The sequence below is a fragment of the Pelophylax lessonae genome (genome assembly GCF_965119305.1).
Source record: "Pelophylax lessonae genome assembly, chromosome: 12".
Classification (NCBI taxonomy): domain Eukaryota; kingdom Metazoa; phylum Chordata; class Amphibia; order Anura; family Ranidae; genus Pelophylax; species Pelophylax lessonae.
Window position 1 is genome coordinate 40176250 of NC_138779.1, and position 26227 is coordinate 40202476.

The window sequence follows — 26227 nt, forward strand, 5'->3', positions numbered from 1 at the left end:
AAAATTGCGTTCGCCGCTACCACGGCCGATGTGGTGGCTATGGGGGGGGGGGGGGGTGGTGGGGGTTATGACCCAGAAGGGCGCCGATTGGCTGCCTTCTGGGGGCGTAACCTGAGCGCAAGTCATTGCGCTTGGGCACCCCCACTTTCTTGATATCCTGGCTGTGATTGGTCCAGTCTACAGCCTGGACCAATCATCATCCAGGACATCCCATGGCCCCATGCTGACCCCGCTGACATCGCGTGGACCGGCATTGCAGAGAGCGGAGCGGAACGGAGAGGAGACCGGAGAAGAGGAGAGGGAGAAGCCGAGCCTCCAGGTAAGTGCACTGCTCTGTCGGGCACGCACGCATAGCTCTGCATTAGGGGACATATACTGGTGGTCACTGCACTGGAGGCACGCACGCATAGCTCTGCATTGGGGGACATATACTGGTGGTCACTGCACTGGAGGCACGCACGCATAGCTCTGCATTGGGGGACATATACTGGTGGTCACTGCATTGGAGGCACGCACGCATAGCTCTGCATTAGGGGACATATACTGGTGGGCACTGCATTGGAGGCACGCACGCATAGCTCTGCATTAGGGGACATATACTGGTGGTCACTGCATTGGAGGCACGCAGGCATAGCTCTGCATTAGGGGACATATACTGGTGGTCACTGCATTGGAGGCACGCACGCATAGCTCTGCATTGGGGGACATATACTGGTGGTCACTGCACTGGAGGCACGCACGCATAGCTCTGCATTGGGGGACATATACTGGTGGTCACTGCACTGGAGGCACGCACGCATAGCTCTGCATTGGGGGAAATATACTGGTGGTCACTGCACTGGAGGCACGCACGCATAGCTCTGCATTGGGGGACATATACTGGTGGTCACTGCATTGGAGGCACGCACGCATAGCTCTGCATTAGGGGACATATACTGGTGGTCACTGCATTGGAGGCACGCACGCATAGCTCTGCATTAGGGGACATATACTGGTGGTCACTGCATTGGAGGCACGCACGCATAGCTCTGCATTAGGGGACATATACTGGTGGGCACTGCACTGGAGGCACGCACGCATAGCTCTGCATTAGGGGACATATACTGGTGGTCACTGCACTGGAGGCACGCACGCATAGCTCTGCATTGGGGGACATATACTGGTGGTCACTGCACTGGAGGCACGCACGCATAGCTCTGCATTGGGGGACATATACTGGTGGTCACTGCATTGGAGGCACGCACGCATAGCTCTGCATTGGGGGACATATACTGGTGGTCACTGCATTGGAGGCACGCACGCATAGCTCTGCATTAGGGGACATATACTGGTAGTCACTGCATTGGAGGCACGCACGCATAGCTCTGCATTAGGGGACATTTACTGGTGGTCACTGCACTGGAGGCACGCACGCATAGCTCTGCATTAGGGGACATATACTTGTGGTCACTGCACTGGAGGCACGCACGCATAGCTCTGCATTAGGGGACATATACTGGTGGTCACTGCACTGGAGGCACGCACGCATAGCTCTGCATTAGGGGACATATACTGGTGGTCACTGCACTGGAGGCACGCACGCATAGCTCTGCATTAGGGGACATATACTGGTGGTCACTGCACTGGAGGCACGCACGCATAGCTCTGCATTGGGGGACATATACTGGTGGTCACTGCACTGGAGGCACGCACTCATAGCTCTGCATTGGGGGACATATACTGGTGGTCACTGCACTGGAGGCACGCACGCATAGCTCTGCATTAGGGGACATATACTGGTGGTCACTGCACTGGAGGCACGCATGCATAGCTCTGCATTGGGGGACATATACTGGTGGTCACTGCACTGGAGGCACGCACGCATAGCTCTGCATTGGGGGACATATACTGGTGGTCACTGCATTGGAGGCACGCACGCATAGCTCTGCATTAGGGGACATATACTGGTGGTCACTGCATTGGAGGCACGCACGCATAGCTCTGCAGTGGGGGACATATACTGGTGGTCACTGCACTGGAGGCATGCACGCATAGCTCTGCATTAGGGGACATATACTTGTGGTCACTGCACTGGAGGCACGCACGCATAGCTCTGCATTAGGGGACATATACTTGTGGTCACTGCACTGGAGGCACGCACGCATAGCTCTGCATTGGGGGACATATACTGGTGGTCACTGCATTGGAGGCACGCACGCATAGCTCTGCATTGGGGGACATATACTGGTGGTCACTGCACTGGAGGCACGCACGCATAGCTCTGCATTAGGGGACATATACTTGTGGTCACTGCACTGGAGGCACGCACGCATAGCTCTGCATTGGGGGACATATACTGGTGGTCACTGTACTGGAGGCACGCACGCATAGCTCTGCATTAGGGGACATATACTGGTGTTCACTGCATTGGAGGCACGCACACATAGCTCTGCATTGGGGGACATATACTGGTGGTCACTGCACTGGAGGCACGCACGCATAGCTCTGCATTAGGGGACATATACTGGTGGTCACTGCATTGGAGGCACGCACGCATAGCTCTGCATTAGGGGACATATACTTGTGGTCACTGCACTGGAGGCACGCACGCATAGCTCTGCATTGGGGGACATATACTGGTGGTCACTGCACTGGAGGCACGCATGCATAGCTCTGCATTAGGGGACATATACTGGTGGTCACTGCATTGGAGGCACGCAGGCATAGCTCTGCATTAGGGGACATATACTTGTGGTCACTGCACTGGAGGCACGCACGCATAGCTCTGCATTGGGGGATGTATACTTGTGGTCACTGCATTGGAGGCACGCACGCATAGCTCTGCATTGGGGGACATATACTTGTGGTCACTGCATTGGAGGCACGCACGCATAGCTCTGCATTGGGGGATGTATACTTGTGGTCACTGCATTGGAGGCACGCACGCATAGCTCTGCATTGGGGGATGTATACTTGTGGTCACTGCATTGGAGGCACGCACGCATAGCTCTGCATTGGGGGACATATACTTGTGGTCACTGCATTGGAGGCACGCACGCATAGCTCTGCATTGGGGGATGTATACTGGTGGTCACTGTACTGGAGGCACGCACGCATAGCTCTGCATTGGGGGACGTATACTGGTGGTCACTGGCTGCACTGGAGGCACGCACGCATAGCTCCGCATTGGGGGACGTATACTGGTGGTCACTGGCTGCACTGGAGCCACGCACACATAGCTCTGCATTGGGGACATGTATACTGGTCACTGCATTGGGGACATGTATGCTGGTCACTACATTGAAAGGGGGCATTTATACTGGTCACTATATTGAAGGGGGCATGTACTGTGTGGTTTGTGCTAGGGGCCTGTACTGTGGGGTTTGTGCTTGAGTTGTTTGTGCGGGGTTTGTGGCTGAGGGGTTTGTGCTGGGGGGGGGTCTGTATTGTGAGGTTTGTGCTGGGGGGGGGTCTGTACTGTGGGGTTTGTGCCACTCTCAGTCCTTGTATCCCATAATAGGATGTCTCTCACAGTATATCCCATAATAGGGCCCCTGTTCCCTATTATGGGATATACTAGTACTGATGGACCCCTTAATATGTGATATATTGGGAGAATTGGTTCACGCAAGCAAAATACAGGGGACAAAATGGGTGGAGTCTATAAGGGGTGGGGCTTCTGAGAAATGGGAGGGGTCAAAATGGAAAGGCGGGGTCTTGCGCCCCCCCATCTTAAAACTTCACCAGCCGCCACTGCACCCGAGTAGAGTGCGCCTTGATAGAGAAAGGAGGAACCTGACCCTGATGGAATAGGCCTAGATCACCGCCCCTCTAATCCATCTGGAAATGGTCGCAGAGGAAGCAGACAACCTTTTTCAAGGCCCATCCGTGAGCACAAATAGTGAGTCTGACTTCCTAAAAGACTCCATAGCTGCCAAGTACACCCTAATTGCCTGGACCACATCCAAGGCACGCAAGGCAATTTCCTTTGGATGTTTTGGCTAAGGACACAGGGAAGGCAACACAATGTCTTCATTAAAATGAAAATCAGAGACAACCTTTGGAAGGAACGACGGACAGGGACGCAGAACTACCTTATCTCTGTGAACCACCAAGTAAGGTCAACGACAGGTTAACACTGCCAATTCAGACACCCTACACGCAGAAGTGATAGCCGCCAAGAGGGCCACCTTCTGGGACAGCACAAACAGGGGAATCTCCTGATGATTCTCAAAAGGAGGCTTCTGGAGAACTGAGAGCACCAAATTGGAGGTCCCAAGGTGGCAACGGAGACCACACTGGAGGGGCCAAGTGCCAAATTCCCTGAAGAAATGTATGCAACAGGGAATATGTGACCAGGAGCCGTTGAAAGAAGACCGCTAAGGCCTGACACCTGACTCTTGATAGTACTCAAAGCTAGTTTCTGCTCAACCCCCCGTTGAAGGAAGATCAAGATCAGAGCCACAGAGAAAGAGCGAGGATGAACCCCAAGAGACTCACACCACGCAATGTACGAATTCCTTGTACGATGGTGGATCTACCCAGAGGTAGATTTCCTAGCTTTTAACAGCATTGGCATCACCAACTCAGACAAACCTATCCATCAGCACCTGGCGTTCAACAGCCAAGACATCAAAGCCAGCGACTGTAAGGCAGGGTGGAAGATTGGTCCTTGGAACAGCAGATCCTCCCTGAGAGGAAGCTTTCAAGGAACATCGGCGACCAGCCGCACCAGATAGGCGTACCAAGCCCGGCGAGGCCAGTCCAGAGCCACTAAGATGACCGAAATCCCTTCCATCTCGATCCTGTGTAGAAGTCTTGGCAGAAGCTTGAGAGGAGGGAAGGCGTAAATTAGACGATACTGACCCCACGGGGCCACCAACGCGTCTGTGGCGTACGCCAGAGGAATCTGTGACCGAGCCACAAACCTCTGCACCTTTGTTGAGCCGAGATGCTAGCAGATCCACCTCAGGGATGCCCCACTGGAGAGACAACTGATGAAACACCTCCAGATGAAGGGATCACTCCCCTTGGTCCAACGCCTGCTGACTGAGGTAATCTGTCTTCCAGTTTTCCACCTCGGGAATGTGTATGGCGGAGAGGGCTGGAATGAACCGTTCTGTCCACCTTAGAATGCCCGCTACCTCCAGAGCCACAAGGATACTTCTTGTGCCCCCCTGGTGATTGACAAAAGCCACGGCCGTGGCATTGTCCAATTGAATGCGCACTAGACATCTCTGAAGACAATCCGTCCAATGGTCCAGGCACAGTCTGACTGCTCGGAGTTCCAAGACATTTATCGGTAGTTTGGACTTTTCCAGTGTCCAGAGCCCCTGAGCAGAATTTTTGCAGAGGGAGCCTCCCCAGCCGGAGAGGCTGGCATCCGTGGTGACCACTGTCCAATACAAGGGGAGGAAGGATTTGCCCAGCCGAAGCGCCGGTGAATGAAGCCACCATTTTAGGGACTCCTTCGTTCCCCAGCTCAGCCAGATCTAATTGTCCAGAGACTGCAGAGTCTTGTCCCATTTGGCCAGAATCTCCCTTTGCAGGGTCCTCGAATGGAACTGTGCAAACGGAACCGCCTTGAAGGTAGACACCGTCAGGCCCAGCACCCGGTATGCAGGTCCGGAGGGATGACCATCTGCTTGACAGCAGGAGATGAATTGCCGCCTGCAATTTCTGGAGTTTGTCCAGAGGAAGAAGCACTCTGGCTAAGGCCGAGTCCAGAGTCACACCTAGATAGTCCAGCTTTGCGAACGGAACCAGAGCAGACTTCTAAAAATTCAGAATCCAGCCAAACTCCCTCAGAGTTCGTATGGTGATCTCCAGGTTTTCCACCAGAGCAGTAGGAGACTCTGGTCGCAGAAGGAGGTCGCCCAAGTAGCCCAGTACTGCAATCCCCCCAGTGGCATAACAATGCTAGAACCGGGGCTAACACTTTTGTGAAGACCCAAGGAGCAAAGGCGAGACCAAAGGGTAACACCACAAACGGATAATGCTCCTGTCCGACGACAAAGTGAAGGAAGTGCTGCAGACCGGCACATATTGGAATGTGAAGGTAAGCATTCTTGATGTCGATAGAGGCAAGAAAATCTCCATGATGCAGAGATGCCACCACCGTGGGGAATGGACTCCATCCTGAACTTCCGCACCCGCACAAAGCAGTTCAGCGCCTTGAGGACCAGGATTGGACGCAGCTTGCCTTCCTTCCTGGGAACTGTAAACAGGTTTGAGTAAAAACCCTGAAAACGTTCGGAAGTCGGAATCGGGACAATCACCCCTTGAAGTAACAGGTCTTGTACTGCCCCAAACAGACCCTGTAAGCAGTCCGGAGACATGCACAAGTTGGAAGGAAAGAACCTTGCCGGGGGACAAGAGCGAAACTCGATCTTGTATCCGGACTGAATGACTTAGTGGACCCACTTGTCTTGTACTAGGGAAGTCCACGGGTCCAGAAACCAGCGAAGATGTTCCCCTTACCCCCGATACAGGTGAGGGCGCACCATCATGCTGAAGGAGCTGTGTCGGTGGGTCTGGACTCTGGAGAAGCCCGCTCTTGGCTTGCGAGACCAGGTTTGTTTAGATCCTCCAGAGGAGGCCCTAAAAGGCGTTGAGCCCTTGTAAGTCAATCCCGAGGTACAAAGGAGGGCCCACGTCTACGACGAGAGTCTTGCCCTTAGTAGCCTGCAGAAGAAAGGTACTCTTCCCCCCCCCCCCGTGAGACCTTTAATGATGTCATTCAGGGTATCTCCAAACAGGCAATCTTCTTAAACGGGGAAATCAGTCAAGGCCTTTTTAGAAGTCTGGTCCACAGACCAGCATTTGAACCATAAAACACGCCGAAGGACCACTGCCGAAAAAGAGCCGAGCCACTAGGGGAGCCGCATCCAAAGAGGCATCACGGATAAACTGCAGCCCCTGGACCAGCTGGTCCGCCAGCTCAGCAAAAGCAGAGGAGAGCTGTACTCCCTCCAGGTCACAGCCTTAAAGCTTAGCCCACTCGGTCAGAGTTTGCGACACCAGGGCAATGGTGAATACCGGCCTCAGTGCTGAACCAGCCAGACTGTACATATGGCGGGCCACAGCCTCTGCCTTCCTGCAAGCCAGATGCTTAGGCCAGGGATTTTTCAACCGGAATCATAGTTGCCTTGTTCAATCTGGAAACTGGAGGGTCCACTGTCCACTTCTTAATAAGGGACTCCTTAGTGTGGCAGTTGATTTAGATCTCACAGGGAAAAAAAACAACAGGAGAAGATTTTTTATCTAGAAAGAAAAAATTGTCAGGACCAGAGATTCCCGCAAGAAACTAGGTCCTTACTCCTGACTATTCAGAAAAAAACCTATACCAAAAAACCTATACCAGAGTACCTATAGCAGAGAGAGGGGAGTATACCCCCTGGGACTGCCCATAGGCGTAGCCAGACTTTTTTTCTGCCTAAAGTCCTACTCCTGTAGGAGGCAGTATACCCCAATGGTTAGGAAGATCAGGAGCTGTATCCGTCAATGAACGAAAGAGAAATATTGTTTTTTTTTGTTTTTTTTTCAAAATTGTCGGTCTTGTTTTGTTTATAGCGCAAAAAAAAGGGTTATCAAATACCACCAAAAGAAAGCTCTATTTGTGGGGGAAAAGGACATAAATATTATTTGGGTACAGTGTCACACGGCCGCACAATTGTCAGCTAAAACAAAGAAGTGCCGTATCGCAAAAAATGGCCTGGTCATGCAAGGAGCTAAATCATTCAGAGGGCAAGTGGTTAAACTGAATTGGCTGTTTTACAAGGTGAGGGTTCACATATACTTTAAGGCTGGGTCCACATCTCTGCAAGGTGGGAATGTGCATGATTTGTGCACAAAAACAGGTGTTGAAACTTGGTGCGCTGCAGTGCCATTCATTCTTAATGCCAGCCCAAAGTACCATGCCAACGCGTGGGAACACATTAACAAAGTACCATGGTTTTGGTGTGATGGGTCAAAAAAAAAAAAAGAAGGGGGAGCATGCAAATCTTCACTGTGATATCTGTGTGTTGGGCAGCCCACCCTTTATAAAAAGGCACATAATTGCGCATACAACGTTGCATTGCATAGATGTTAAATCAACCTACAAATAATAATATATATTATTATAATAATAAGTTGTCATATACAGTCTGAAAAAATGCTTTAGTTTCTTTAGTTCACATTGTAACTATCAATAAGCCTTCACACTGCACACCATCTTATTAGATTTATTACAGATGAATAGGTCTCCGGCATGAAAAGAACGAGTTCCCGTGCTTGTAATTGTCCAGTACAGCTCCTTGTTAACTGGACCCATGATGTGGGGGAGGGGGAAGGGACATGCAGACATAAAACCGCTCTTGGCAGGGTTCTTCTTTTTTTTTTTAAGACCCTGGAAGATTTCTGCTAAAGCAGCTATGGCAATGTGTAACAGAGCAGAATGATCTGGCCTTTACCCCTCTGGGAAGGAGCGTGGTAAAGTTCAGCCTGGCTCTATGTAAAGGAGGTCATCATCACATATGAATGCATTCAGCTGCACATATAAGGTTCTCCCTGGAGGCATCTCATTTGCATAGTGCCGCCCCAATCTGGGGTATGAAAACAGACGCTGTTCCTGAATGCGCGGCATAGCGGGTTATGGCGGAGGACAGACACTGTTGCCTAAACCAACACAAAACGGATGGGACATGGCACTGTACATAACATACAGCCTTATTTATTTAAAGTGTAAGAATAGTCAGGAACGTAAAGTAGTTCTAAAGATAAAACGTATTTTACATTTACGTTTTTGCATTCCCTGCATTAAAGCAGTAGTAAACTGTGGCATTTAAAAAAATAAAAAATCCCCTGCAAGGCAACAGCATAATGTGCATCGCATACTGGAACATTATGAAATACTTACCTTAGAACGAACCCCTCGAACGGCGTGCTGCCACTGCTGACAGAGCTTCCATCTTCACCCGGTCTGTCTTCCGGGTTCACAGCTTCAGTCCTTTGAATGGCTGAGCTGTGATGACGTCAGCCCCGTGCATGCACACAGGAGTCACGGCCACAGCACAGAGCTCTGAAGGGACGGCACTGGTTTGCTGTCCCTTCAAAGTGTATGCATCGGTGACATCACTGGCTGTATCCTGTGTGAATATCTCCTAAACACCACAATTTAGGAAATTAACATCCCTTGTTGAGCAATAGGCATATGACAGATACTCTTTATGGAGAGATCTGGGGTCTAAAAGATCCCAGATCCCTCCTCTGCCCTTAAAGCGGTTGTAAACCCTAGAAAAAAAACAAAAAAAAAACCTGCAAGACAAAGGCATAATGGGCTAGTATGCATCGCATACTAGCCCATTATGTGTAACTTACCTTAGAACGAAGCCCCGACACGGACCCCCGGACAACGCTGCGGGCGCTGCCATGATCCCTCGCCGTCTCTTCCGGGTTCGGCGGCTCCGGCGCGGTGAGTGGCGGGAAGAGACGGCTCCGGCGCGATGATTGGCTGGAGCCGCGATGACGTCACTCCCGCGCGTGCGCGCGGGAGTGATTTTCCGGCAAGCTCCCGGCAAATTAATTGAAGGTCCCCCCGGACCTTCAGAGCGCATGCGCCGCTCGCAAGAGCGGCTGCATTCACTGTAAATATCTCCTAAACCATGCCGGTTTAGGAGATATTATTTGTACCTCCAGGTAAGCCTTATTATAGGCTTACCTGTAGGTAAAAGTGTCAAAAAGCAGGATACTACCGCTTTAAAAGCATTTTGTCATATCAAGATTGGTGTGATCAAATGTTTTCTATTTTTTAAAATGGCCCCAGTTTACATCTGGGTAAACTGGAAGCGATAGAAGGTCATTGCCTTTGGGTCCCTATATCATGGAGGCGAAAAAAAGGTCTTTGTACGCCGCTATTGGGTGTCTCAGAACAGCGCGATGAAGCCGTGGAAGGTGGCAGGAGTGTGGGGGGGGGGGGGGGATCCACTCCCGCGTCTTGTAAAAGTAATTCAGTGGCTAGTTAGCCACTAGGATTGCTTTTACATAAGGACAGCTGCAGGCATCATCCCAGTATAAACACTTGAAGTTTAGTGGCATACGCCGTTGGTCATCAAGTGGTACATAAACCATAGACATCAGGTTCACATTACATTTTTGTCTCCTAAAAGCTCATCTTCTTTCAGCTCTCAGTTTGTAAAATATTTTGGTTCAACCTACATACACTAGATTAGCAAAAGTATTGCGACGCCGGCCTTTACACACACATGAACTTTAATGGCATCCCAGTCTTAAGCCCCGTACACACGATCAGATTATCGAAAGATCTGTCGTTCATTTTTTGTGGCATGCTAGTCTGATGTGGAAAGTGAAGAGGTTATTTTCATACGAATTTCCCCGTACGACAGAATTCTACTTCAGAAGTGATGTCATGTGTTGGATTGCTTTGTATGTGTTCTTTCGTCTCTGACCATGCCTAGTCTTGCTCTTAAGATTTTTTTCCGTCAAAATCTGTACTAATGAGACGAAAATCGGACGTTGTATTAGGGACGACAAAAAATTTATAGCTTGCACATCAGGATTTTGTCAGCCGAAAAGTCGGAGTTGGCTGTCGAAAGCACCATACTAACAATCCGAAAATCGACAGATCGGTCGTCGGACGAATTTTCCCTACAGATTTTCTTATTGTGTGTACGGGCCTTTAGTCCGTGAGGTCAGGACTCCGTACAGGCCAGTCAAGTTCCTCCACCCCAAACTCGCTCATCCATGTCTTTATGGACCTTGCTTTAAGCACTGGTGTGCAGTCATGTTGGAACAGGAAGGGGCCATCCCCAAACTGTTCCCACAAAATTGGGAGCATGAAATTGTCCAAAATGTATTGGTATGCTGATGCCAACCAAGGGGCCAAGCCCAACCCCTGATAAACAACCCCATCCCATAATTCCCCTCCACCAAATGATTTGGACCAGTGCACAAACCAAGCTCCATAAAGACATGGATGAACGCGTTTGGGATGAAGGAGCTTGACTGGCCTGCAGAGAGTCCTGACCTTAACCCGACAGAACACACTTTTGGGATGAATTAGAGCAGAGACTGTGAGCTAGGCCTTCTCTCCAACATCAGTGCCTGACCTCACAAATGTGCTTCTGGAAGAATGGTCAAACATTCCCATAGACACACTCCTAAACCTTATGGACAGCCTTCCCAGAAGAGTTGAAGTTGTTATAGCTGCAAAGGGTGGGCCAACTCAATATTGAACCCTACGGACAAAGACTGGGATTCCAATAAAGTTCATATGGGTGTAAAGGCAGGCGTCCCAATACTTTTGGTAATATAGGGTATGTGCAATATACAGTAGCGATGGTCATCTCCATCTAGCGGCCGACGTGTACTCTACTTAGTTCAATGTTATCCCACGGGATCGCATGCATGAGAAAACTCCAGAACCCTGTAAGGGGGTCCCAAGGTTTCAACTGCCACAGAGTTTAATTCAGAACTGCCAATGGGACACAACCAACCTAACCTTCTCTGTGCAACGGTATTGTACAAAGCGGCCCCAAACCTCCTCTTCTGGGGTTCCCCGTCCATGCGGTCCTCTCCTCCCCTTCTCCGTCTATCCCCCATAGCAAGCTGCAGACGTGTCGGGCTCGCTCCTGAGCTGGTACATACTGTATGCCTCTATTGGCACACACAGCTTAGCTTTACCCTGTACACAACCACCATGCACCCCCCCCCCCTCATGGAATTTGACTGACAATAGTGGAAGCCAAAAAAATAAGTAAATAAATATTAATAATAAAAAATAATAATTTATTGTCCCCCTGTGCGGCATCACCGTGAATGTTAGATCATGGGCAGTATATCTAGCAACAGACCTCCTGAGTAAATCTAAAGTGGTACCCTTCAAAGGCTTTTAGAGTGTCACCTATGGATAGTAAAATGTATGCCATTTGTCGCTGTTGCACGGGCATGCACAATTTTAAAGCATGACATGTTTGGTATTTAGTTTTGCATTAACATTCAAAAAAGTGTATTTTTTCCAAAAAATTGCATTTAAAAACCCGCTGCGCAAATACAGTGTGACATAAAAAAATTGCAACACCCACCAATTTATTCTCTAGGGTCTCTGCTTTAAAAAGGATATACATTGCTCAAAAAAATTAAAGGAACACTTTGAAAATGCATCAGATCTCAATGGGAAAAAATATCATGCTGGATATCTATACTGAGACGGCGAATCCACTGCGGGTTCCCGCATCACATTCACATCGCAGGCAGTTCACACTGCCATATGCAAATCTCTGGGGGTGTCAATACAAAAGTTAACGACACCCCCAGATCAGTTTGCATATTGCAGTGCCAACTGTCAGTTCGGACATGGATTGGATCGCATAGGTGTGATCAGCCATGCGATCTGTTTCTGCTGCGGACCCAAAAAAGGGTCCTGTGCAAATTTTGGTCCGAATGCAATGCAAAATTCAGCCATATAATCTGTATGTCTGAATTTACATCGCCCAGACATTGCATGTGATTGGCAGAGCAGTGCGCTGCAAATCACATGCAATGTCTGTCATATGTGCGAACCGGTGTTCTATAAGAAAACCCTACCCCATCAGATTTCCCTACCTCCGTCATTTCCGGTTTGCGGATCAGCTGTGGCTTCGTTATGAACCAGCTGTAGCCACGTCACACATCCTAGTGCGCATGCGCGGACTAGGTAGGGAATTTTGATAACATCGCAATGTCAGGCAAAAGTCCTAGTGTGCATGCGCACCAACGGGTCGGGCCGCGGCATCTCTTATAACAAACATCAATCCGATCTCCATGCCCCACACTGTACCGACCCGACACTGCACCGACCCGACAATGGGATAATCCTATTCCCTACCCCCACACGCACGCCCACTGTCCATTTGATAGCTATGTGCCATTGTCGGGTCGGTGCAGTGTGGGGCATTGAGATGGGATTGTTGGGCCGGTGCAGTGTGGGGCATGGAGATCGGATTGATGTCTGTTATAAGAGATGCCGGCGCCCGACCCGTTGGTGCGCATGCGCACTAGGACTTTTGCATGATTCATTACAATGTTATCTAAATTTCCTACCTATTACATGCATGCGCACTAAGATGTGTGATGCGGCTACAGCTGGTGCATGACGAAGCCACAGCTGATCCGCACTGGAAATGATGGAGGTATGGAATTCTGATGGGGTATGGTATTCTGTCAGAACACCGGCTCTCACTACCAATGCAAAAACAGATGCAAAAAGGAGTGTTTGGGCTCTTTCACATGGGCGATCCGATCAGATCCGCCTGTCAGTTTTTTAGGCGGATCTGATTGGATCCTCCATGCAGCTCTATGGGGCAGCGGGTGTCAGCGGAGACACCTCCGCTGACACCCGCTGCCATCCGTATTCGATCCTGTCGGTGAAATCTGGACGGATGGAAACCCTATTTTTCCATCCGTTCAGTCATCGGATCGGATCGGATGAGAGCGGACAGGCGATCCGCTCTCATCCGATCCCCCATAGAGAGCAGCGGGGGCTGAGACACCTCCCTCTCCGCTCTGCAAGCGGAGACGGAGCTGTCATCCACCGGCTCAGCGGGGATCGCGGATCGATCCCCGCTGAGCAACGCGGATCCGCCTACGGAGGCGGACCGTGTGAAAGAGGCCTAAGTCCATTTACTTCCGTTTTTCGTCTGTTACGTTTTTTTTTAACGGAAGAAAAATAGGTCTTTGATCCATTCCAAAAAACGGATGTTGACGGAAGCGGATGTGAACGGATGATCATCTGTTTTTCCATAGAGATGCATTGATGTCTGTTTTGAATCCGTCAAAGGATGGATGAAAAACGGACAGACGTAACGGAACGCCCGTGTAAAAGCGGCCTCCGTAGTACATTTCAGCCAAGAGCTAGAGGAAAAAAAAATCCTTTCTGAACAGATTCCATCCTGCATATTTGAAACATATTGAATAAACTGACACATGGCCACAGATTCTGCTACAATGTAACATTCTCCATTCAGGAGGCTGCTGATCAGAGAGACCTCCTTCCTCAATGACTCCTTTCTATAGATGGAATTCATTGCTGCAGCTCTGCCTGTTCTCGTACTGAGACAAGCGTCACCCGTGTGACGAACGATCTACCATCATCCCTACACACGTCAACCATGCAGATTAGAATTATTGGCAAATAATTGTTCTAAATGAGAAATGATGCAATATTGCCTTATCAATTGTAAATGGGACAATTTTGCAAAAATTTCAGACTACAAATATTTTTTAATATAAATAATAATAAAAAAAAAAAGATAAATATATACACACATATATCGTATGCATTTGTTTTTTTTTCCAGTAGTCATCGAGGATAGCTGGTGTTCTATAGATAATCATTAGGCAGAGCTCTTTAATACACAACCTGTTGCTGAAATGCATTTGATCGGCTGCCAGAAAACCTTGCTGCGGCTGAGACATTTAATGCAGAAATATAGATGTTTACTACGGTGCTGCTGGAGGGCGAACAGTAGCGTCACGCTGACAGATTATGCCGAATTGCTATGGAGAACGCCGTCCAAAAAAAAAAAAAAAGGTCCCGTGGGGGCTCACCAGCATTGGCCAAAATACTATTTCTCTTTTGCCAGTGAATGTCAATTAACCTATTGGGTGCCATAATGATGGCTTATGGCCATACATGACTAATTGAACTCCTGCAGCTTATGCAACCTCTTGGCAGCAGCTGCTACAGCATCGTACTGAGTGGCATAGCCATTTTCTACACACACATCCCCCACTACGGTTATAAGAACATAATGGTATTAACCCGTTCACTGACACTTAAAGCTTACATCATATTCCTGCTACAGGGAGACTAATAGACCTTATCTGCCTCCCGCTGAGTCTTACAGTAGGGGGATGCTATTATTAGGATCAGCATTTAATTAAGTATTAGACTCCATTAGCGTGTGGGAGGACCTCCCTACAAAAAAAAAAAAAGTGGCCTACGCTTAAAGGAACTGGACAGCAACTACTGGCTATGGGAGCGGTCAATCACCGTCCAGCAGGAAGAAGAGTGATGGGACATCTGCAGGGCACTACGAATGGAATTAATGGCAGTAAGAACAGGTTAAGGTTAATAAGATGCAGATAAAGAAAGATTGAGTGTTGGGCTAGAACTGGTGTCCATGAGAACAGAGATAGTACAGGAATGGGTGCAAGGGAAAAAAAAAAAAACATCAATGGCGCAAAAAAGAATAATAAAATTCCTAAATGGCGATCCTAGCGTAGGTAAAAAACTATTTAGTCTCAAGGAGTGCAAGAAGACACGTGGCCACACAATGAGATTAGAGGAGGTTTAACCTTAAAGCAGAGTTCCACTCAAAAGTGGAACTCCGCGGATCTGCTTAATCCCCCCCCCTCCGTTGCCCCATTTGGCACCTTTCAGGGGGGAGAGGGAAACGTGTACCTGTTTGACAGGTACCTTTCCCCACTTCCTCGGACGTTCGGACCCCTCCTTTTTCCTCCGCCGCTGGGCGCTTTGCGAATGCGCAGTAGGGAACCAGCAGTAAAGCCAGAAGGCTTCACTGCCGGTTTCCCTTACACTGGATGGCTGCGGCGGCATCCGAGAGCCGATACGTAAATCGGCTTTGGGTGCCGACATCACGGGCTCCCTGGACAGGTAAGTTCTACTATTTAAAAGTCAGCAGCTTCAGTATTTGTAGCTGCTGATTTTTATTTTGTTTTTAAGAGGGGCGGAACTCCGCTTTAAGCTGCGTAAGGGGTTCTTCACTATAAGGGCAGTGAAAATGTGGAACTCTCTTCCACAATTGGTGGTAGCTGCGGGGAGTATGGCTACTTTTATAAGACTCTTGGATGTGCATCTCACAGATCACAACATTCAGGGTTATGGGAAATGATCAAGCCACTGACACACACACACACACACACACACACACCTGTACAGGTTGAACTGGATGGACGGATGTCTTTATTCAACTTCAACTACTATGTAACTATGTAAAAGTCCCAAGGTAAATAAATCCAACGTTCACATGTTAGCGTAGCGGATCGCGGGCAGAACACCGCGATTCTGCCCGCGATCTGGAAATCATTGCAAATCGTGGGACGCCTGTGCGTTGCCGTTGATTTGCAATGGCACCCCAAACGCTGTGTGATGTTGCCGCAATTTCCGCCTGCCGAATCGCGGTAACATCGCGCAAACAAAATCGTGGGTCGCATGACGCCCCAAAGAAGCTCTTGTACCTTTTTTGGGCGTCATGCGACCTGCGATTTTGTTTGCGCAATGTTACCACGATTCGGCAGGTGGAAATCGCGGCAACATCGCACAGCGTTTGGAGTGCCATTACAAATCAACAGCAACGCACAGGCGTCCCGCGATTTGCAATGATTTCTGGATCGCGGGCAGAACCGCAGTGATTCTGCCCGCGGTCCGCTACGCTAACATGTGAACGTAGCCTAGGGAAAATCACTTGAACGATGGCTGCAGCTTTTCCAGCAAAGTATTGAATAGTCTCTGTGCACTACATTAAACAAAACAGCCGAAGGCGCCACCATCTAAGTGTATCAGTTTACTCAAAACTATAAAAAAAAAAAAAAAATTTACAATGCACTCACAAAAGTAGAAGCAACGTACACTCATCCTCAGTCTTAGTAACTGGTGGGGTTCGATGGAAAGCGGCTGAGATGCTGGTTCCGATCGCGATGCTGGCTTGCGTTCCAGAGTGGTTACGACTTCCGCTGGTGGACGGTGCTCGAGCCTTATATCCTTGTCCAGCTGGATGTCACCTTCACCACACAGCTGACTCCTGGTTCCCATCTGCCAGCATCTCCCCCGATTTTCATCAAACCCCACCACTGACCAAAGACTGATAAGCCTGTATTCTTTCCACTTTTGTGAGTGTATTTTAACTTTTTTTTGTTATTTTTTTAATAAAACTGATACACTTAGATGGTGGCGCTTTATGCCTTTTTTTTTTTTTTTTTTTTGGTTTATGGATGCAAGAGAAGCATGGAGGACTGTGGTTGGCTTTAGAATAGGGTAGAGGCTTTAAATGGACTAGCTGCACTGTTCATAGTAGTACATTAGGTATAAATGTAATACTGAGCACAGGCACGGAAAGAGCAATAGTTATGAGGGTTGGTACAAGAGTAATATTGGGACTGGGGATAGCAATACAAGAAACGTTCGGTCTTCATTGGAAGAGGTTATTATTGGAAATATGGCAAACTGAAGTTAACAAGGTGGCTGTGTCTAAAAATGGCCTGAGGGTGGGTACTTCTCTGTAAGGACAATTAAGTGCCAGTGGACAGAACTGGTAAACGCAATGTAATGTGGGCATAGCATGCTCTACAAGGGTGCAAAGTAGGACTAGCACTGCTAAAATATAATGTAAGGAATGGATTTGTAGATAAATCAACATAGAAGAACCCAGGTAAGGCCAGAAGCAGCACAAGGAGATGGGCAACCATGTGGTCACAAGAAATCTGTATTGATAGAAACATAAGAAACTGCCTTCACTGAGGCCTTCTTCTGAAAACGTTGGGTGCCTGGCTGACACGCTGACCCTCCTGCCTCAGCATGTTGAACCAATGGTTTGGAACAAGTATAAGTGCCGGTTCACATTAGTGCGATCACAGAGATCGCATGTAATTCGCAGCGCACTGCTCCTAAATTACATGCGATCTCTGTGCGGTGCAAATTTCAGCCATACAGTTTGTATGGCTGAATTCGCACCGCAATCGCACTAAATACGCACATGACCCATTTTTTTATCCGCAGCAGAATCGGATCGCATGGTGGTTCCCACTGCGATATGCGATCTCAACTGGGGGTGTCGTTAACTTTTAATTGACACCCCCTGCGTATCGCATATGGCAGTGTGAACTGCCAGGGGTGGAGATGCGATGCGGGAACACGCTGCATATTCACAGCATTCCCGCATCGCAGAAGTGTGAACCGGGACTAACAGCCTCTCTCAACTTTTTCAAGACAGAGAAACCCTTGAAATAACTTTACAGTCTCGGGGACCCCTGCTAAAAATGACTACAGTGCCTTGAAAGAGTGTTCACACCCCTTGAAATTTTCCACATTTTGTCATGTTACAACCAAAAACGTAAATTTATTTTATTGGGATTTTATGTGATAGCCCAACAGAAAGTGGCACATAACTGTGAAAAAGAAGTAAAATGATAAATGGTTTTCATAATGTTTTACAAATAAATATGTGAAAAGTGTGGCGAGCATTTGTATTCAGCCCCCTTTACTTAACTAAAATCTAGTGAAACCAATGGCCTTCAGAAGTCACCTAATTAATAAATAGAGTCCATGTGTGTGTAATCTAATCTCAGTATAAATACAGCTGTTCTGTGAAACCCTCAGAGGTTTGTTAGAGAAGCTTAGTGAACAAACAACATAATGAAGGCCAAGGAACACACCAGACAGGTCATGGATAAAGTAGTAGAGAAGTTTAAAGCAGGGTTAGGTTATACAAAAATATCCCAAACTTTGAACATCTCAGGGAGTGCTGTTCAATCCATCCTCCAAAAAATGGAAAGAGTATGGCACAACTGCAAACCTACCAAGACATGGCCTTCCACCTAAACGGACAGGCCGGGCAAGGAGAGCATTAATCAGAGAAGCAGCCAAGTGGCCCATGGTAACTCTGGAGGAGCTGCAGAGATCCACAGCTCAGGTGGGAGAATCTGTCCACAGGACAACGATTAGTCGTGTACTCCACAAATCTGGCCTTTATGGAAGAGTGGCAAGAAAAAAGCCATTGTTGAAAGAAAGCCATAAGAAGTCCCATTTGCAGTTTTGGAGAAGCCATGTGGGGGACACAGAAAATATTTGGAAGAAGGCGCTCTGGTCAGATGAGACAAAAATCTAACTTTTTGCCCCAAAAGCAAAACACGACGTGTGGCGGAAAAATAACACTGCGCATCACCCTGAACACACCATCACCACCATGAAACATGGTGGTGGCATCATCATGTTGTGGGGATGCTTTTCTTCATCAGGGACAGGAGAAGTTGGTCAGAGTTAATGGGAAGATGGATGGAACCAAATAAAGGGAAATCTTAGAAGAAAACCTGTTAGAGTCTACAAAGGACTTGAGACTGGGGCAGAGGTTCTCCTTCCAGTAGGACAATGACCCTAAACATAGAGCTACAATGGAATGGTTTAGGTCAAAGCATATTCATGCGTTAGAATGGCCCAAAGTTTAGACTTAAATCCATATTAGAATCTGTGGCAACACTTGAAAAATTGCTGTTCACAGACGCTCTCCATCCAATCTGACAGAGCTTAAGCTATTTTGCAAAAAGATTGGGCAAAAATGTCACCCTCTAGCTGTGCAAAGTTGGTAGAGACATCCCCAAAGGACTTGTAGCTGTAATTGCAGCGAAAGGGGGTTCTACAACGTATTAACTCAGGGATGCTGAATACAAATGCACGCCACACTTTTCACATATTTGGAAAAAACTTTGAAAACCATTTATCATTTTCCTTCCACTTCACATGTGCCACTTTGTGTTGGTCTATCACATAAAATCCCAACAAAAAACATTTACATTTTTGATTGTAACATGACAAAATGTGGAATATTTCAAGGGTATGAATAATTTTTCAAGGCACTGTATATCTACAACTCATGATACATTAGTGTGATGGTCAGTGGGAAGAATGTTCCTTACACTTAAAGTGGAGTTCCACCCATTTTAGTGACTTTAGATGTATGTAATCCCCTTTAAAACGACTTTTACCAATGGAAAGTTTTTTTTTTTGCTAGTAAATACCTTAATTTCTGCTTTATTTATCCTCTTCTCACTTCCGGGTCCGGTCGACGATTACATCATTCGGCGATTCGCAGTGTGTGCTGGGATGCATCTCAGACCATGAAATCTCGCATTATTACACAGGAGATGAGCTGTACTGCGTGCTCTGCCCCGCCTCCACCCCGCCTCCTCTCAGTGAGCTGTACTGAATGTATTGTATAGAGGCCGTGCTCCGCCCCGCCTCCTCTCAGTGAGCAAGGACTGAAAGCATTATATCCTCACTGAGTTCACTGAGAGGAGGCGGGGCGGAGGCGGGGCAAAGCACACAGCACAGCTCATCTCCTGTGTAATAATGTGAGATTTCATGGCCTGATACACATCCCAGCACACACTGCGAATCGCTGAATGACGTAATCGCCGACCGGACCCGGAAGTGAGAAGAGGATAAATAAAGCAGAAATTAAGGTATTTACTAGCAAAAAATAAATAAAAAACTTTCCATTGGTAAAAGTCGTTTTTAAAGGGGATTACATACATCTATGTAATCCAATTTATTAAAAATGGGTGGAGCTCCACTTTAAGGTCATTGGGAAGACTTACTTACCCCGTTATAGGTAGCTAAAAATATCAATGGCATCAGTGGGAACTTGAGAGAAAGATATTGCTCATGGAACCCCTAACAACCTCTGGAGGAACCTTAGAGTACCATGGAACCCTGGTTAAGAAGCCTTGAAGTATACAGATAAGGACTTTTGACTTCTTGATCTGCATATCTGTTCTGGGCCAATGGCTGGTTGGTCAGCATAACAGCTGGTCCTCTAGCATTTCAGAAGGCAGCCAATAAGGTTGATCGTCCCCATATTTTTCCTATATACACAGCCAGCCACAAGGCATGATGACCTAGTGACCTAGTGCAGAATCTGAACAAAGTCTCCTAGATCTCTCATGCAAGTCTTGGTTGGTCTGATTCAACTGTAGGGCTTAAAAGGGTCAGTGTGCCCAAGTGTGATCTATCCTACCCACACCTAACACTATTTTCATTTTCTTCATCAGCTCATCCCTCAGTTATTACCTTTTGTTTCACTTGACCCTCCCTTCTAGACTGTAAGTGTTAACAAGCAGGGCCCTCTGATTCCTCCTGTATTGAATTGTATTGTAACTGTATTGTCTGCCCTCGTAAAGCGCTGCACAAACTGTTGGTGCTATATAAATCCTGTATAATATTAATAATTACTTCTAGAAGAAACCTTTGTGCGCGTTGTCATCCCCAGGCTTCTTGGATATTCCAAAAGTGAGATCTGTCTGCCATGATTCCTGACTGTACCGGTCCACCAGGGTGTTTTGGGTATTCGTACCAATGATTGTTTATTCCTGCTTCCCCTGTTACATTCTCCATAATATAAGTTACTACAAATCCAACATTCTCCATAATATAAAATTATTACAAATCCAAAATGAAGAGAGTATGAGCTGCTCGTTATGGCCACAGCCAATACAGATCCCAGGACTCAGCAAGAAAGACCCAGACCGAAATAAAGAAAGGATAAAGAGATGTAGAAGATGGGATTGGAGGAATAGAGAGATGTAGAGGACGGGTATGGAGGAATAGAGTGATGTACAGGATGAGTATAGAGGAATAGAGGGATGTAGAGGATGAGTATAGAAGGAATAGAGAAATGTAGAGGACAGGTATAGAAGGATAGAGGGATGTAGAGGACAGGTATGAAGGAACAGAGGGATGTGGAGGACGGGTATAGAAGGATAGAGAGATTTAGAGAATGGGTATGGAGGAACAGAGGGGATGTAGAGGGCGGGTATTGAGGAATAGTAGGATGTAGAGGATGGGTATAGAGGGATGTAGAGGATGGGTATAGAGGGATGTAGAGGATGGGTATAGAAGGATGGACGGATGTAGAGGACAAGTATAGAAGGAAAAGAGGAATGTAGAGGACAGGTATAGAGGTATAGAAGGATGTAGAGGAAGGGTATGGAGGAATAGAGTGATGTAGAGGATGGGTATAGAAGGATAAAGAGATGTAGAGGATGGGTTTGGAGGAATAGAGAGATGTAGAGGACGGGTATGGAGGAGTAGGGAGATGTACAGGACGGAGAAATAGAGGGATGTAGAGGATGGGTATGGAGGAATAGAGGGATGTAGAAGACGGGTATGGAGGAATAGAGGGATGTAGAAGACGGGTATGGAGGAATAGAGGGATGTAGAAGACGGGTATGGAGGAATAGAGGGATGTAGAGAATGAGTATGGAGGAATAGAGGGATGTAGAAGACCGGTATGGAGGAATAGAGGGATGTAGAGGACGGGTATGGAGGAATAGAGGGATGTAGAAGATGGGTATGGAGGAATAGAGGGATGTAGAAGATGGGTATGGAGGAATAGAGGGATGTAGAAGATGGGTATGGAGGAATAGAAGGATGTAGAGAACGGGTGTGAGGGAACAGAGAAATGTAAAGGATGGGTATGGAGGAATACAGGGATATAGAGGAAGGGTTTAGAGGAATATAGAGGACTAGAGTGATATAGAGGACTGGTATGGAGACAGAGGATATGGAGGAATAGAGGGATGTAGAGGACTGGTATGGAGTAATGTAAAGATTGGGTATAGAAGGATGTAGAGGATTGGGTACAGGGATGGTGTCGAAATGTAATGTGTGGGGTACAGGGATGGTGTCGGGGTGCAGTGGTGGGTGTACAGGGATGGTGTCCAGGTGCAGGGATGGTTAGAAGGATGGTGTTGGGGTGCAGGGATGGGTACAAGGATGGTTTTGGGGTGCAGGGATGGGTAGAAGGATGGTGTCGGGGAGCAGGAATGGACAGAAGGATGGTGTTGGGGTGCAGGAATGGGAAGAAGGATGGTGTTGGGGAGCAGGGATGGGGAGGATGGTGTTGGGGAGCAGGGATGGGTAGAAGGATTGTTTTGGGGAGCAGGAATGGGTAGAAGGATGGTGTTGGGGAGCAGTGATGGGGAGAAGGATGGTGTCGGGTGCAAGGATGGGGAGAAGGATGGTGTCGGGTGCAAGGATGGGTAGAAGGATGGTGTCAGGGAGCAGGGATGGGGAGAAGGATGGTGTCGGGGAGCAGGGATGGGGAGAAGGATGGTGTTGGGGAGCAGGAATGGGTAGAAGGATGGTGTCCGGGTGCAGGGATGGGTAGAAGGATGGTGTCGAGGTGCAGGGATGGGTAGAAGGATGGTGTCGGGGAGCAGTGATGGGTAGAAGGATGGTGTCGGGGAGCAGTGATGGGTAGAAGGATGGTGTCGGGGTGCAGGGATGGGTAGAAGGATGGTGTCGGGGAGCAGGGATGGGTAGAAGGATGGTGTCGGGGAGCAGGGATGGGTAGAAGGATGGTGTCGGGGAGCAGGGATGGGTAGAAGGATGGTGTCGGGGAGCAGGGATGGGTAGAAGGATGGTGTCGGGGAGCAGGGATGGGTAGAAGGATGGTGTCGGGGAGCAGGGATGGGTAGAAGGATGGTGTCGGGGAGCAGGGATGGGTAGAAGGATGGTGTCGGGGAGCAGGGATGGGTAGAAGGATGGTGTCGGGGTGCAGGGATGGGTAGAAGGATGGTGTCGGGGAGCAGGGATGGGTAGAAGGATGGTTTTGGGGTGCAGGGATGGGTAGAAGGATAGTGTTGGGTACAAGGATGGTGTTGGGGTGCAGGGATGGGTAGAAGGATGGTGTCGGGGAGCAGGGATGGGTAGAAGGATGGTGTAGGGGTGCAGGAATGGGAAGAAGGATGGTGTTGGGGAGCAGGGATGGGTAGAAGGATGGTGTTGGGGAGCAGGGATGGGTAGAAGGATGGTGTTGGGGTGCAAGGATGGGTAGAAGGATGGTGTTGGGGAGCAGGGATGGGTAGAAGGATGGTGTTGGGGAGCAGGGATGGGTAGAAGGATGGTGTCGGGGAGCAGGGATGGGTAGAAGGATGGTGTTGGGGAGCAGGGATGGGTAGAAGGATGGTGTTGGGGAGCAGGGATGGGTAGAAGGATGGTGTAGGGGTGCAGGAATGGGAAGAAGGATGGTGTTGGGGTGCAGTGATGGGTAGAAGGATGGTGTTGGGGTGCAGTGATGGGTAGAAGGATGGTGTTGGGGTGCAGTGATGGGTAGAAGGATGGTGTTGGGGAGCAGGGATGGGTAGAAGGATGGTGTCGGGGAGCAGTGATGGGTAGAAGGATGGTGTCGGGGTGCAGTGATGGGTAGAAGGATGGTGTCGGGGTGCAGTGATGGGTAGAAGGATGGTGTCGGGGAGCAGTGATGGGTAGAAGGATGGTGTCGGGGAGCAGTGATGGGTAGAAGGATGGTGTTGGGGTGCAGTGATGGGTAGAAGGATGGTGTCAGGGTGCAGGGATGGGTAGAAGGATGGTGTCGGGGAGCAGTGATGGGTAGAAGGATGGTGTCGGGGAGCAGGGATGGGTAGAAGGATGGTGTTGGGGTGCAGTGATGGGTAGAAGGATGGTGTTGGGGTGCAGTGATGGGTAGAAGGATGGTGTTGGGGTGCAGTGATGGGTAGAAGGATGGTGTTGGGGTGCAGTGATGGGTAGAAGGATGGTGTCAGGGTGCAGGGATGGGTAGAAGGATGGTGTCAGGGTGCAGGGATGGGTAGAAGGATGGTGTTGGGGAGCAGTGTTGGGTAGAAGGATGGTGTCAGGGTGCAGGGATGGGTAGAAGGATGGTGTTGGGGTGCAGTGTTGGGTAGAAGGATGGTGTCAGGGTGCAGGGATGGGTAGAAGGATGGTGTTGGGGTGCAGTGATGGGTAGAAGGATGGTGTCAGGGTGCAGGGATGGGTAGAAGGATGGTGTTGGGGAGCAGTGTTGGGTAGAAGGATGGTGTCAGGGTGCAGGGATGGGTAGAAGGATGGTGTTGGGGAGCAGTGTTGGGTAGAAGGATGGTGTTGGGGAGCAGGGATGGGTAGAAGGATGGTGTCGGGGTGCAGGGATGGTGTCGGGGACTCGGGGCACTCACTGTCTGAACATCCCCTCCATGTCTTTGATCTGCTTCCTGCTGAACTCCTTGAACTCGGTGTAGGGATTGAAGACCCTCATGCTCGGTTGCTCCCTCTCTCCGTCCTCCGGGTCCCCCATCCGCAGCCGCCGGTTCAGCCTGGATGCCAGCTCGTCCCCCGCCATCGTCTCCGTCCCCCGGCTGACACCTGTCGCGCTCACATCCCCGGCACCCGTCATGTGACCGCACCGGCCCCGGCCAGATGTAAGGAGAGCCGTGATTGGAGCAGAGCCGGGGGCCGGACCGGGGGAGGAGGGGGGAGGAAGGGGGATGCTGAGACCAGATCATCATCACCGGTACTACCACAGGGACCAGAGCATCACCAATATCATCATCACCGGTACTACTACAGGGACCACATCATCATCATCATCATCATCTCCCACTACTACTGAGAGCATCACTGCGAGTACCAGCCTCACTGATTACTACACACAGCAAATCATTCATCATCACTACTACGACGGCGACCACATCCTCCTCCTCATCATCCTACTACTACAGGGACCACATCCTCCTCCTCTTCATCATCATCATCATCATCATCATCATCATCATCATCATCATCCTACTACTACAGGGACCACATAATCATCCTACTACAGGGACCACATCCTCCTCCTCTTCATCATCATCCTACTACTACTACTACAGGATCTGCAGCATTACTGACTACTACACAGAGCATCATCTTTACTACATCGACCACACTATCATCATCACTACCACAGTGAATACATCCTCCTCATCCTACTACAGAGACAAAACCCTCATCATCACTGACTACTACATAGATCACACCATCATCCCTAAAGAGACCCCACCACCACCATCATCATCCCTACAGAGACCCCACCATCATCATCCCTACAGAGACCCCACCACCATCACTACAGAGACCCCACCACCACCATCATCACTACAGAGACCCCACCACCATCATCATCACTACAGAGACCCCACCACCATCACTACAGAGACCCCACCACCACCATCATCACTACAGAGACCCCACCACCATCATCATCACTACAGAGACCCCACCACCATCACTACATAGACCCACCATCATCACTACAGAGACCCCACCACCATCATCATCCCTACAGAGACCTCACCATCATCCCTACAGAGACCCCCCCCACCATCATCATCATCCCTACAGAGACCCCACCATCATCATCACTACAGAGACCCCACCATCATCCCTACAGAGACCCCACCACCACCATCATCCCTACAGAGACCCCATCACCACCATCATCCCTACAGAGACCCCACCATCATCATCCCTACAGAGACCCCACCACCACCATCATCACTACAGAGACCCCACCACCATCATCATCACTACAGAGACCCCACCACCATCACTACATAGACCCACCATCATCACTACAGAGACCCCACCACCATCATCATCCCTACAGAGACCTCACCATCATCCCTACAGAGACCCCCCCCA

General features: G+C 48.9%; 1 protein-coding gene across 1 annotated transcript in view; it reads right to left on the bottom strand.

Moving 5' to 3' along the window:
- LOC309567859 (EF-hand domain-containing protein D2-like) overlaps nt 1-24955 on the bottom strand; it is a 72562-nt gene extending 47607 nt beyond the window's left edge. The window contains exon 1 of the mRNA XM_082273363.1: nt 24724-24955. Within this exon, the coding sequence (XP_082129489.1) occupies nt 24724-24941 (218 nt within the window). The 5' untranslated portion in view covers nt 24942-24955. The remainder of the gene's footprint in view (nt 1-24723) is intronic.
- Between the last annotated feature and the right edge of the window lie 1272 nt (nt 24956-26227).